A 13,760-nucleotide genomic window follows, 5' to 3' on the forward strand; every position below is an offset into this window, starting at 1 on the left:
TTCCTTACTGGTCACCGTCAGTGCCTGAATGGAGTGCCAGTCTAAACGTATCTTCCTTATCCATTCACGTCCCAACAACGGTGGACCACCATCTTGTAGAATGTATAAATACAACTTTTGTATTTCTTTGCCATTGTATACCACAGGCACCTTTATTTTTCCTTTGGGGTATACTTTCTGCCCCGTATATGTTTTTAAGATAATGGATGTGTCTTTTAGAGGTATATGCGAAAATAGCCTCTCGTAATCGCGTCGATTTATTACGGTTAGAGCTGATCCTGTATCTAGCTCCATTTTAACTGGGGACCCTGCTATTATGAGGGTAACCCAAATGGTCTGGTAATCTTCATTGGCAATTACATTATGTAATTTGAGAGAGCTTAGTCTCTTGTTCCCGGAGTCGCTATCGCTCTTCTGGTCTTTGGAGCTACTGTCCGTCATCATTTGTACCTTTCTGTGCTTTTCCTTATTGATTCTTTTCCCGTTAGTGGATTTTTTATTTTCAGATTGGCATACACGTGGAATGTGTCCCATCTTTCCGCATCGCCTGCATGCTTTTTCTTTGAACCAGCAATCCCTCTGGTCATGGTTGGATCTGCCGCAGCGATAACATCTCTTGAAACCCCGTGTCATTTCATGGGTGCCGAAGTCCTGTGGCCTTTGCTGTATCTTTGCCGCTCCTATTGCACTGAAAGCCTTGTCCAGTGTTAAATCTTTTCCAGAAGATACCTTTTTTTGTGTTTCTACACTTAGGGGATCGCAGATGAATTTGTCTTGCAGAGAATCTGCCAGTCCTGCCTCGAATTGGCAGTGTAGGGTATCAACAATCTCCTCAAAATTCTTGTCCATCGGTTCGGCTGGAGTGATTAAGTTGCGTAACAGCTTGTATGTTTCTGCGCCCATTAGATCCAGAAGCACTGAAGCTTTTTTTTCATCTTCTATTCCATTTGCGGTGCAAAACCCCTCCACTCTTTCTACATATGTGGTCCAATTCTCTATCTTGTTATCAAAAACATCAATATTGCCAAAGTTAGGCTCTGTTTCGTTATCAAAAGCATCAATATTGCCAGACTTAGGCATTTCAAAAAAAAAATATGGCGCTTCCCGCGCTTTTTTTTTTCTCTCTGTAGCAACGATATGGCGCTTCCTGCGCTTTCCCGCCGCTGCTACCGATAACAACGCTGTTTTACTGTGGTTTCCGTTTATTCACTGTTGGAGACTCGTTCCCGACGGAGGTCTAAACGCTGACCTGCTTGCCGCGCCGGCCGTCTCCCGAGTGCACCCTCCCAGTCCGTTATTGCTTGCCTCCGATTTCGCTGCCTGTCTCAGCTGTAGAGCCCGACACTGGAGCCCCAGCCTGACGCCCAGGAAGGATTAGCGCAGTACCTGCCACCAGCTTGGCCAGCTGGTGAAACCACAGTTTCTATTACTTCCTTGAGTCTTCTGGACGCTGGAGGAATCGATGTCCTTGAGGTGCTGCCGAATTGCAGGTAAGTCCGTTTCCACTTCGTCGCCACTGTGGTGTCCATGTGTCGATGAAGACAGGAGTTGGTTCATAGGTATTTACTAAGCAAGTCTGGGGGGGGTTCTAAAGGATATACACAATACACAGGCTTATATAGCCCAAGTGGCAATTACCGGCATTACGCACACCTGGGGCTCTTAAAGGCACATACACCACAATTGCTCTTAAAGGCACATACACCACAAAAATCACCCTCCATGAACCCATCAATAAATGAATCAGCCCAATGTTCCACCCCCAGTTATGCCACATTCTAGGTTTCCTCTCCACGGTGTTGCCCAACAACTCACCATGCTGCCAAGCCCCAGCACCCCCAGTCCAGTGCTGCAGAACCCCATCCTGGTACCGCTAAACATCAGGGCTATTCCCCAGTGATACCAAAGAAAAATTCTGGTGCTCGAACACATCACGTGGTAGAAATTGGACCTTGTTGCATCTGATACTTCAAAATCTACCACTTTGTTAATCTCACTAACGGCAAGTCTGACCTGCAGTAAAACATCCGCTTTTCAATTTGTTTTCAGCTATGGGTTCATCATTTATGACTTTAACAAGGAAAAAAAGAAACCTTTTCACACTTTTTACTTAATCTTTTTATTCCTTTCTTGGAGGGGGAAGAATCCTCAGAGCAGCACCAAACACTAACAGGTAGTCCGTTGGCACTTCCTCCTGATTGTACACCACTTTGTAACTCATCCACTTTTCCGCTAAATTGAGCAGAGGGCAAAAAGTTAGCCCTGAAGTTATTTAAACCACAATAAATCAGGTCACAGGATGGATTATGGCAGGACACTTTTGAAATTCTAGACAATTGGGCACTTGCACTTCAATGAAATCTGCATTTTTATGCACACAGCCCCCTGATAGTACTTCATTATGAAGCATGCTTCAGATCTATGGGATTGTACATCTCTTGGGATGCATCTTTTGTAAAAATCTATTGTGCTATATAGAGTGATGGCTTCCTACCATGACATTATGGGAGAAAAATTCAGTTGCTTTGTGCCTCCCATTAGCGCCCTAAGAGGGCGCTAATGGGGCGCAAAGCAACTAGCGCCCGGACGTGGCAATGTTTGCGCCGCTCACGAAATTGACCAGACATTTTGCGGCGGCGCCAAACACTACTGCCATGATCTCCTGCGCCCGCAGATCATGACATCAGTCGAGCGTGCAACGCCCCGGTAGCGCCCCGGACTGGATATTGAATGGCGCCCCCTGTCTTACCGCCTACCGTTAGCAATGACAGGTAGAGGGGAGCGTTTTGCAGTCGGGAAGGGACTGGGGGAGCGCTATTTAAAGGCAGCCGCTTCCTGCCTTTTTTTGTCGGTGACATTTTTGCACCACGCATTCTGAGAGGGAGAGAGAGACTTCTGGAGAGATTCACCGCTGTGTGAAGGAGTTTTGGGTACTGAGCAGCATTTTGCAGGTTCATTTTGATTTGCACTTCCTTGCATCGATTTAGAAGAGATTGTGGGGGCTGCACTCTGAGCTCTTTCCCTGGGCCTCTCCATTGTTCTTTCCAGCAGATTTGATGTACAGGTCTCTCCAGCCCGAGATTCAAGGCTGTAAAGAGCAGGGTGCGGTGGAGAGCAAGATCAACCCTTCCCTTTAAGAACCAGCCGGCGCCATTGTGTCTGTGTTCCTTTGCTGACTGACATCACATGAGCTTCGCCAGCGCTCTGAGGTAGCGCCTCGCTCCTCGGCATTAGCGCCTTAAGAGAGGTGTGTAGCGCCTGATTTAGCGCTCCAATCACCTCCAGGGTGATAGAAACCAAGTTTGCAGTCGGAGGCAATAATTAGCACCAGGCGCTAAACTTTGCACCCGGCCGATAATTGGATACCGAAGTTCTCCCCCTATATTTTTTAGGCTAAGTATGAGGTGGGTTTGCAAGAATGCTTTAAAGCTGCAATGTTAATATTAATGCTTTTATTTGTGCTGGCACATCTGCACCTTCACTGAGGAGCACAGCCATCCTTCTCAACCTAGAAACTTGAAAATTAGGTCCAAAGGCACTAAAAAATCAAGAGGCAAATAGTCAAAATCAAGCTCCACATCATGAATAATCAAATAAACTAACATTTTTAGTTTTTGTGCTATTAATATTTATGTGTTTCTCATGACTTTATTATTTGTAAGGTTTCTACAAATCCAAAGACAAAAAAGTTTCACAATACATGAAGTAAAAAAGACCTCTTCAAATCCAGTTCTTTTCACTGAAAGCACTGGGCAGCCCATTGGTCCTGCAGTCCAATTTTAATATGAGCCAGATATTCTGAATGCCTATGCTAGCTGACTTGTTTTAATTAACATGGAAATCTTGTTTAAACATAATTTAATTAATTGGCTATCACATACCTGTTGGAGGAAGTGGAGTGGGTTCCTTATGAAATGCAATGGAGGAACTGATGCATTCCTTTGTGAAGGTGATGTCATCAAGTGATATGACTCCTTTTGACCCCTTCCCGACCCATCCTTCGAACATTATCTCAAAGTCCTCATCAGCACTGAGAAGGATTTCAGCTCGCTTCCAGTAATGGCCTTGGTCCCCAGTTAAGTTGAAAAGTAATGTGCGATAATCTGGTAAGATCACTTGGTATACTATCAATGACCCAATAATATCTCCTGCCATATGGTAATAGAAAAGAATCTGCAAGATAAAGCAATGACATTGTCAACTGGAGAGCTTTGTGAACAATGAGTTTGAGATCTTGCATAATGATTAATAACATACTGTACTTTTCAGCTGGAACAGGCAGTAAATATTTGAAAATAATGAAATTCAATAGCATCTTCTGGATGTCCGCAATTTTTGCATATAAAGCAACATGTGCAACGGCAGCACAATTTACATACTGTAATTCGCGCCCTGTTTCCTCCTTTACAACAGTGACTACACTTCAAAAGTACCTCATTGGCTGTAAAGCACTTTGGGACGTCCGGTGGTCGTGAAAGGCGCTATAGAAATGCAAGTCTTTCTTTCTTTCCAGAACAGTAAAATCAGCCCTCACAGCCTATGTTTGAAAAGGGGTAAATTTAAAACTTATCTGCAGAAACAATATTTCAGTGAGCAAGTGGTCAATCTATGGAACAGACTCCCTAGAGCCAAGGTGGAAGCAGTTAGTATTGATTCATTCAAATGCAAATTCGATAGATTTCTTGCAGAAAACAACAGTTTGGAATACCGTATCTGAGTAATTTGAGACAGGACATGTGGTAAGTGTAGCACGCTTGGAAGGAACAGGTGTCCTTGGACCTCATGGCCTATAAATTCGGCCATGCACCCTGCTCTTGCAAACCCAATCTGACACAATTACAATTCTCTTACAGATTCTTTCAAAATCTTTTTACACTCACTATCTCACACATTTTCTCACTTACTACTCTCACACACACAATCCTGACACAGGCTAACACGCACTCTTTTTTATATAGTGGTACAGTTTCCATTTTTAATGTGGAGAAAGGTCATCATAGAATCCTAGAATCATAGAATGCTACCGCACAGATGGAGGCCATTCAGCCCATCATGCCTGTGCCAGCTCTTTGAAAGAGCTATCCAATTAGTCCCTCTCCCCTGCTTTCTCCATAGCCCTGTAAAAAAATTTCCCTTCAAGTATTTATCCAATTCCCTTTTGAAAATTACGATTGAATCAGCTTCTCCACCCTTTAAGGCAGTGCTTTCCAGATCACAACTCACTGTGTAAAAAAAAATTCTTCATGTTGCCTCTAATTCTTTTGACAGTCACCTTAAATCTGTGTCCTCTGGTTATCAACCCTTCTGCCACTGGAAACAGTTTCTCCTTATTTAATCTATCAAAACCATTAATGATTTTGAACACCTCTTTCAAATCTCCCCTTAACCTTTTCTGCTCTAAGGAGAATAACCCCACCTTCTCCAGTCTCTCCATATAACTGAAGTGCCTCATCCCTGGTACCATTCTAGTAAATCTCTTCTGCACCATCTCCATGGCCTTAACATCCTTCCTAAAATGTGGTGCCCATAATTGAATGCAATACTCCATCTGAGGCCTAACCAGTGGTTTATAAAAGTTTAGCATTACTTCCTTACTTTTTTACTCTAATGCCTCTATTAATAAAGCCATATGATTTTTTAACAGCCTTCTCAACTTGTCCTGCCACCTTCAAGGATTTGTGAACATACACCCCCCAGGTCTTTCTGTTCCTGCACCCCCTTTAAAATTGTACCATTTAGTTTATATTGTCTTGCCTCATTCTTCCTACCAAAATGTATCACTTCACACTTCTCTGCATTAAATTGCCTCTGCCATGTTTCTGCCCATTTCACCAGTCTGCCTATGTCCTCCTGAAGTCTGTCAGAAAGAAAGAAGAAAGAAAGACTTGCATTTATATAGTGCCTTTCACCACCTCCGGACGTCTCAAAGCGCTTTACAGCCAATTAAGTACTTTTGAAGTGTAGTCACTGTTGTAATATAGGAGATGCAGCAGCTAATTTGTGCACAGCAAGCTTCCACAAACAGTAATGTGATAATGACCAGATAATCTGGCAGGCACCTCAAAGCACTGGAGAGGTACCACCAACGCTGCCTCCACAAGATCCTGCCAATCCATTGGCAGGATAGGCGCACCAACGTCATTGTTCTTGCGCAGGCCAACATCCCCAGCATCGAAGCTTTGACCACGCTCGATCAGCTCCGATGGACGGGCCACATCGTCCGCATGCCCGATATGAGACTCCCAAAACAAGCGCTCTACTCGGAGCTCCGACATGGCAAGAGAGCCCCAGGTGGGCAGAGGAAACATTTCAAGGACACCCTCAAAGCCTCCTTGAAAAAGTGCAACATTCCCACTGACATCTGGGAATCCCTGGCCCAAGACCGCAGAAAGTGGAGGAGAAGCATCCGGGAAGGCGCCAAACACCTCGAGTCTCTTCGCTGGGAGCAAGCAGAAGCCAAGCACAAACAGCGGAAGGGGCGCACATCAGCCTAAGCACCCCACCCACTCGCCCCTTCAACCACCATCTGCCCCACGTGTGACAGAGACTGTAGGTCCCGCATTGGACTCATCAGTCACCTGAGAACTCATTTTTAGTGTGGAAGCAAGTCATCTCGGTTCCGAGGGACTGCCTAAGAATAAGAATCTGTTTTTGTGATGTTGGTTGAGGGATAAATATTGGCCAGGACACCAGGGATAACTCCCCTGTTCTTCTTCAAAATAGTGCCATGGGATCTTTTATGTCCACCTTAGAGAGCAGATGGGGCCTCGGTTTAATGTCTCATCCGAAAGATGGCACCTCCGACAGTGCAGCACTCCCTCAGTACTGCACTGGAGTGTTCTCTCCTCCTCATTGTTTACTATATTTTTGAGTTTCGTATCATCTGCAAACACTGAAATGATGCCCTTTATACCCAAGTCCAGGTCACTAATATATATCAAGAAGAGCAGTGGTCCTAATACCAACCACTGGGGAACATCACTGTATATTTTTCTCCAGTCTGAAAAACAACCGTTCACCACTGCTCTCTACTTTCTGTCCCTTAGCCAATTACGTATCCACGCTGCCACTGTCCCTTTAATCCCATGGCTTTAATTTTGCTTACAAGTTTCGAGCAATAGAGCAATACATTACAGTTAGCCACACAATTAGACCCCAATAACAAAATTTCATCGCTTCAAATGTCAGCTTCGGTTATGTGCTCAAGTCTCTGGAGTAGATCTTGAACCCACAATGTTCTGACTCAGAAACATGTGCTACCACTGAGCCAAGGCTGACACCTGGTCATTGCTCCAAATCAGAATAGCTTGATTTGCAGCCATGATTAGGAATCCTAAATGTGTTGTCTTCCTGATGTCAAGTGTATAAACCTCTAGAAAAGAAAGATAAACAGCCAAAATCCAGTTCATTTAGGAATCAAAGATATAGAGGTTTTGCAGAGGAAATTTGAGGAGTTAAATTCTAGGTTCAAATGCAAGACCTCAAAGGTAGCAATCTCAGGATTTCTCCTGGTGCCATGCACTGGATCAAACGGGCAAAAAAGGTTTAGATACGTCAACGATTGGTTAGAGAGATGGTGTAGATGGGACAGTTTCAAACTGAGCGAGGTGAAGGTGTTTGGACGAGACCAGCTTCAACCGAACTAGATTGTCCCAATGTTCTTGCAGAAATAATTTAAAGTAGTACGGCAAGGGGGAAACAAAACTGATCAAAAAAGAAAGGAAATTAATAAGAAAGATCAAATAAGGAAAGTAAACCTGTGAAGAAAATGTTAAACCAACAAGCTGACTGAACTCAAGGTCGTTGAGGTACTGGGAACTATGATGTAATAGATATCTCAGAAACACAATTAGCCCTTACTGGTGGAGATGAGTACAGAATACAAGGGTTTTGACTGTTCAGGAAGAACAGAGTAGTCAGGAAAAAAGGTGGAATAGCTCTGTATGTCAGAAACATCTGGAAGATAAAGGAATTACTTCCATTGGTGCAGGGCAAGTTTTCGAGCAAGATTTCTTCACTGGAAGTATGTTGTGCAAAGGGAGCACTAGGTCAAAATAAATATAAAGACTCTAAGAGGAGATAAGGATGGCCTATGTGAACAGAAAGGTCAGACTTATGGAGGACTATAATAGACCTAATATAAATTGGGAATGCCATGCAGCCTAGCAACTAAACTAGTGAATGTAATGCATGACTGCTTTCTGACCTACTGCATTAGACAAAAGGTACCTCACACATTGACCTGGTAATGGCAAGTGACCTAGCTAGCATGCTGAGAATGAAAGTAATGGCACCAGTGTGTAACAGTAGCCATAACAAGATTCAATTTAAGATAGTCTGGGATAAACCAATTTTGTAAACTATTACTCAGGCATATAACTTTTAAAGGGCCAACTTCAAGACATGACAGAACAAATCAACTGGAGGAAGTACTCAAGGAAATTCCTAATGCAGAGATAAGTTGTACCAATTGAACTAAGAAAATCTGATTGTAAATGTTGTTCTGTATGTTCACTTAGATAAACTTAGATCGAAGTTACAGCACAGAAACAGGCCATTTGACCCATCCAGTCCATGTTAATGTTTATGCTTCACGTGAGTAGTAATCATGAGCCCAACCTGTTCCCATATTTTGTTACTCCCCTTTCCTTCAACCACCTATCTTAAATGTGGACATAATCTCTGCTTCAATCACTAACTGCAAATGCATTCCACAGCCTCACAACTCTGTGTAAAAAGATTTCTCCTACTCTCCATTCTAGATCTCTTACATTTAATCTTTTGGGGGTGGTTTTCCCCAGATAATTTAGATGCTAAATAGCTTCCGAGGTGGCCAAGATGTGGTCTTAAGCTGAAGCGCCAGTTTAGCCTGCATTTAGCGCAAAACGCCATCTTGGTAAAGGAGTTGAAGCTTGTGCTAGGAATGGCCACCTGAAGCAGTGTTAAAGGGCTGATTGCCACTTAGATTGCCTGCTAGCACTCATTAAGGAGGCTACACAGCATTTTTGTGGCTAGCATTTGAACTAACGCCCTCTCCTAACAGCGACCAGCTGATTGGGAGTAAACAAGTTATCAAAATCATGAGGAGTCTAGACAGAGTAGATAGAGAGAAACTGTTCCAATTGGCGGAAGGGTCGAGAACCAGAGGACACCGATTTAAGGCGATTGACAGAAGAACCAAAGGTGACATGAGGAAAAACGTTTTTACGCAGTGAGTGGTTAGGATCTGGAATGCACTGCCTGAAAGGGTGGTGGAGGCAGACTCAATCGTGGCTTTCAAAAGGGAATTGGTTAAGTACCTGAAGGAAAAAATGTGCAGGGCTATGGGGAAAGGGCAGGAGAGTGGGACTAGCTGAAGTGTTCTTGCAGAGAGCCGGTATGAGCCTGGTTGCACATTGCACAGGGAGACACAAGCAGGGATGTGGTCAGGAGGACCAGGCTGCAGTGGCACAAACCTTTCAATGATCTCAGTAGATCACGAAATGTTACTGCCAAGCCACACTCAACCTCATCCTGCTGTGCCACTCATCACATCCCCATCACTCTGCCTTCCCTACCATACTCCTGCACATCCTTACTCACACCAACTTACCTTACACCTCCACCCATCCCTCTCTATCTACATTATCACATCCCCATCCCACTAGCCACCCCTCACACTCACACTCATCCTAGTCCAATCATACCAACTAACAATACAGAAGGGTAGCCACTTGGGTGTTTTAGCCAATGTTCATGTGAAGTTTCTGTTAATGTGCTGTCAAACATTGAAATCTTTATTTTCAACATTTTGCTTTCTTGGACAGATTTGTGTGCACCTTTGGAGGTGAATTCGTGAGTTGCAGTGAATGGCGAGACATAACGGTACCCCACACAATGGTGGTGAGTGTGAAAGGAATGGCTTGGGCATTGTAGGAATGCTTTATGTTGTTGGTGTGGGGTGGTGCCAATCTGGCGCATCATATGGCAGCCAGATTGTGCAGCATCAAGTTAAGTAAATGTGGCCATGGTGATGCCATCCCTGGTATCCCGTACAGCAATGTGGTCGGGTGCTGATGCCCTGTGTCCTATGCAGCATCAATTGATTGCGGAGAAGGTTGGTATTGTTGTTTGTACTGCTGGTATGCTTGGTGGTGCTGATTTTGGCACTGATTGTGGTCTGATTCTGAGGACCAAGGTGAGAGAGTATAAAGTGCACCCGTGCTGATGGAATAGATGGCAGGTGAAGTAGAGATGACAGAAGCGATCTGTCAATGGTGGGAGGGGTAATGAGGTCAGACCGCATGGAGACTTATCGAATTCTGAATCGGTAGTGGAAATGCAGTTTCGAGAAGCTAGTGGCTAAGGGAACATTTCTCAATCAGCTAGGAGCTTTGAATTGACATTTGAAGCTGTCAACTTATCAGCTGATTCAATGGCCACTGACCTCCCACTTCAGCTTCACTGACAAGGTCTAAGCACAGCGGGAAACCCGTGGGTGACCTGTGAAAGTTAAAAAGCTGGGAAAAAAAGCATTGTTAAGTGGCTGTAAATAAGCCACTAATGATTTGAATTGGGTTCCCCGCTGCTGGCAGACCCGACATCAGGAAATGCAGGTGTGCGCATTTTGACAGCAGGTTCCCGGCCCGCTGTCAATCATATTAAATTTCACAGCTGACCCGCCACCAATCGGGTCCGCTGAGCGCTGTCAAAATCGCGGTCCACACCTTCAGTGAAAGTGGGTGCGTGGAGCCCACATATACTGCTGCACGAATATTGTGTCTAATCAGCGCTTGAGTGCTAAACCTGCAGGTGTCTGATTTAGCACCTCCAGGCAAGTTCAAATTATGGTAATCAGCAATTAGGTCCAAGATTGTGAGCTAAAACCAGACTTTCAAACAGACGTGTCTTATTAGCACAGCACCCATTTACCGCCTGTTTTCACCCTTTCACAAAATAACCCCCTATATGTCCCCTCATTCTAAACCCCTCAATCACTGGAAACAGTCAGTTCCATCCCTTCATAATTTAAGCCTCGCCTCACCTCAGCCCGCTATTGGAGAAATTCAAGCAATACATATGCAAGAAACATGAATATCTGTGTCCTTATCACAAGGGGATGCTATTGTTAAATCCCTGACTTACTCAATTCTAGAAGTCGATATAGGGCAGTAAAAGTAAGACAAGACAAAATAAAAGCAAGTAAGAAAAACGAAGGCCCAGAAATTCGGGTCCCAACACGTGAGTACGGACGGAGTACTCACGCGTGGACCCGATGGAAGTGCTGGAATCTTGCATGCACGATGCATGCGCGGGAAACCGGCACTTCCGATTCTCTGAACCAAGGGGTTCAGAGGTCGAACGCGTGCGCGCGGGAGTCTGCGCGTGCGCGTTGAACTTCCTTTTTTTTTACAGGTTTTAATGTGCGGGTAAATCTGTACATTTTAGAAATGTAAAAAGCAGCCGTAAGGACTTCATTTTCAAAGGTAAGTGGTCAATTATTTAAAATTAAAACTGTTTTCCACAGGTTTTTTACTTTTAAATACTTTAAAGCAAGGTAAGTTTATTTTTAGCCCCGTTTTTTTATAAAATTATTTTTTTCAAAAATTTAAATTTTTGTTTAAAATAGTTATTTAATGTCATTTATAGCTTATTTACAAAGTGTGATTTAAAAAAAGAATTATTTGAAGGTAAAGTACAGTTTTACAGCTTCAGCATTTATACGTTTGACAGGTCTATCTGTCAAGACTTATGAATGGAGCATTCCCTGCTCCGATTGGCTGCCTGTTGCTCACGTGATCCCAGGGGATGCATTGCACTAACTACGCCCCTGGGACACGCCAGCACAGCGCGCCGGCCTCTAGGACAGGCCTCGGAGAGGAATTCCACGCAGGCCAAGAGGTCAACTGCCGGCGCGCTAGGTAAGTGTAGGTCGGGGGCTTGCACCCGCGGGAAGCCCCCGACCCGAATTTCTGGGCCAAAGTCTGGGGGAGAGAAAAATGTGGGAAACCACGGAAATCTCTAAAAATAGAGTACAAAAGGCAGAAGGCAAAGAGGGCCCTAGAAATGAGCATAGCTGTGGAAGCCAATCATGAGAGTAAGAAATATTTCTGTATTAACAGCAAGAGGGTTAGTGAAGGAGGATTGAGATCCTTTAAGGATGCATATAGGGTTAAAACTGAGCCAAAATAGTTAACAGATATATACCAAACAATTAGATCCTTGAGATATCACTTGAGAATATTAGCTGGCTATTAGCATGCCACCAATTATAGGAGGTTGATGGCACTTAAATGAACAATTTAAATCGTCTCAAAGAGCTTAAAACCAGTGACTCCCCATGGACAGATGATATACACCCAAGGGTGCTAAGTGAGACTGGGGAAAAATAGCTGGTGACATATAGGGGACAAATCATGAGACAATATAGGGGAGGTCCCACTGGATTGGAGACAAGCTAATATTGTAACTAATATTCAAGAAAGGCAATAAAACTAACCTGGGTAGCTACAGACCCAATAATCTTGCATCAATAACTGGCAAATTAATGAAATTGATAATTAGAAAGAAAGTTTAGAATTACCTGTCTGAAAATAACCTGGGAAGTGACAGCCTACATGGTTTCATAACGGTAGATCATGCCCAACCGAACTCTGCCATTGTTAAGGAAGTGACATCCCTAGTGGAAGTTGGATAGCCCTTTGATTTTTTTAAATTCATTCATGGGATGTGGGCGTCGCTGGCAAGGTCAGCATTTAGAAACATAGAAGATAGGAGCAGGAGTAGGCCATTCGGCCCCTCGAGCCTGTTCCACCATTTAATGAGATCATGGCTGATCATCCAAATTCAGTACCCTGTCCCTGCTTTCTCCCCATATCCCTTGATCCCTTTAGCCTTAAGAAATATATCTAACTCCTTCTTGAATATATTTAACAAGCTGGCCTCAACTGCCTTCTATAGTAGTGAATTCCACAGGTTCACCACTCTCTGGGTGAAGAACTTCCTCCTCATCTCAGTCCTAAATGGCTTACCCCTTATCCTTAGACTGTGACCACTGGTTCTGGACTCCCCCGCCATCGGGAACATCGGGAACATCCTTCCTGCATCTAGTCTGTCTAGTCCTGTTAGAATTTTATAAGTTTCAATTAGATCCCCTCTCATTCTTCTAAGCTCTAGCGAATATAAGCCTAATCGACTCACTCTCTCTTCATACGTCATTCCTGCCATCCCAGGTATCAGTCTGGTGAATCTTTGCTGCACTCCCTCCATGGCAAGAACATCCTTCCTCAGATAAGGTGACCAAAACTGCACACAATACTCAAGGTGTGGTCTCACCAAGGCCCTGTATAACTGCAGCAAGACATCCTTGCTCCTGCACTCAAATCCTCTCGCTATGAAGGCCAACATACCATTTGCCTTCTTAACCGCCTGCTGCATCTACATGCTTACCTTCAGTGACTGGTGCACAACGACACCCAGGTCTCGTTGCACTTCCCCTTTTCCCAATCTATTGCCATTCAGATAATAATCTGTCTTCCTGTTTTTGCCACCAAAGTGGATAACCTCGCATTTATCCACATTATACTGCATTTGCCATGCATCTGCCCAATCACCCAACCTGTCCAAATCATACTGGAGTTTCTCTGCATCCTCCTCACAGCACACACACACACCTTTGTGTCATCTGCAAACTTGGAGATATTACATCTAGTTCCCTCGTCTAGATCATTAATGTTATAAATCTCATCATTCATCAAGAAACTATTTGTGAAATACGCTGG

The 13,760-nt window shown here is 44.0% G+C and overlaps 1 protein-coding gene across 1 annotated transcript in view; it reads right to left on the reverse strand.

Annotated features, from left to right (window-relative positions):
• malrd1 (MAM and LDL receptor class A domain containing 1) overlaps window positions 1–13,760 on the reverse strand; it is a 408,505-nt gene that overhangs the window by 302,701 nt on the left and 92,044 nt on the right. Inside the window, exon 9 of the mRNA XM_085987833.1 lies at window positions 3,882–4,173. Coding sequence (XP_085843959.1) covers window positions 3,882–4,173 — 292 coding nt within the window. The remainder of the gene's footprint in view (window positions 1–3,881; window positions 4,174–13,760) is intronic.

The sequence above is a fragment of the Somniosus microcephalus genome, chromosome 5, assembly GCF_052327205.1.
Source record: "Somniosus microcephalus isolate GS21.2 chromosome 5, FLI_Smic_1.0, whole genome shotgun sequence".
In the NCBI taxonomy this organism is placed as follows: Eukaryota; Metazoa; Chordata; class Chondrichthyes; order Squaliformes; family Somniosidae; genus Somniosus; species Somniosus microcephalus.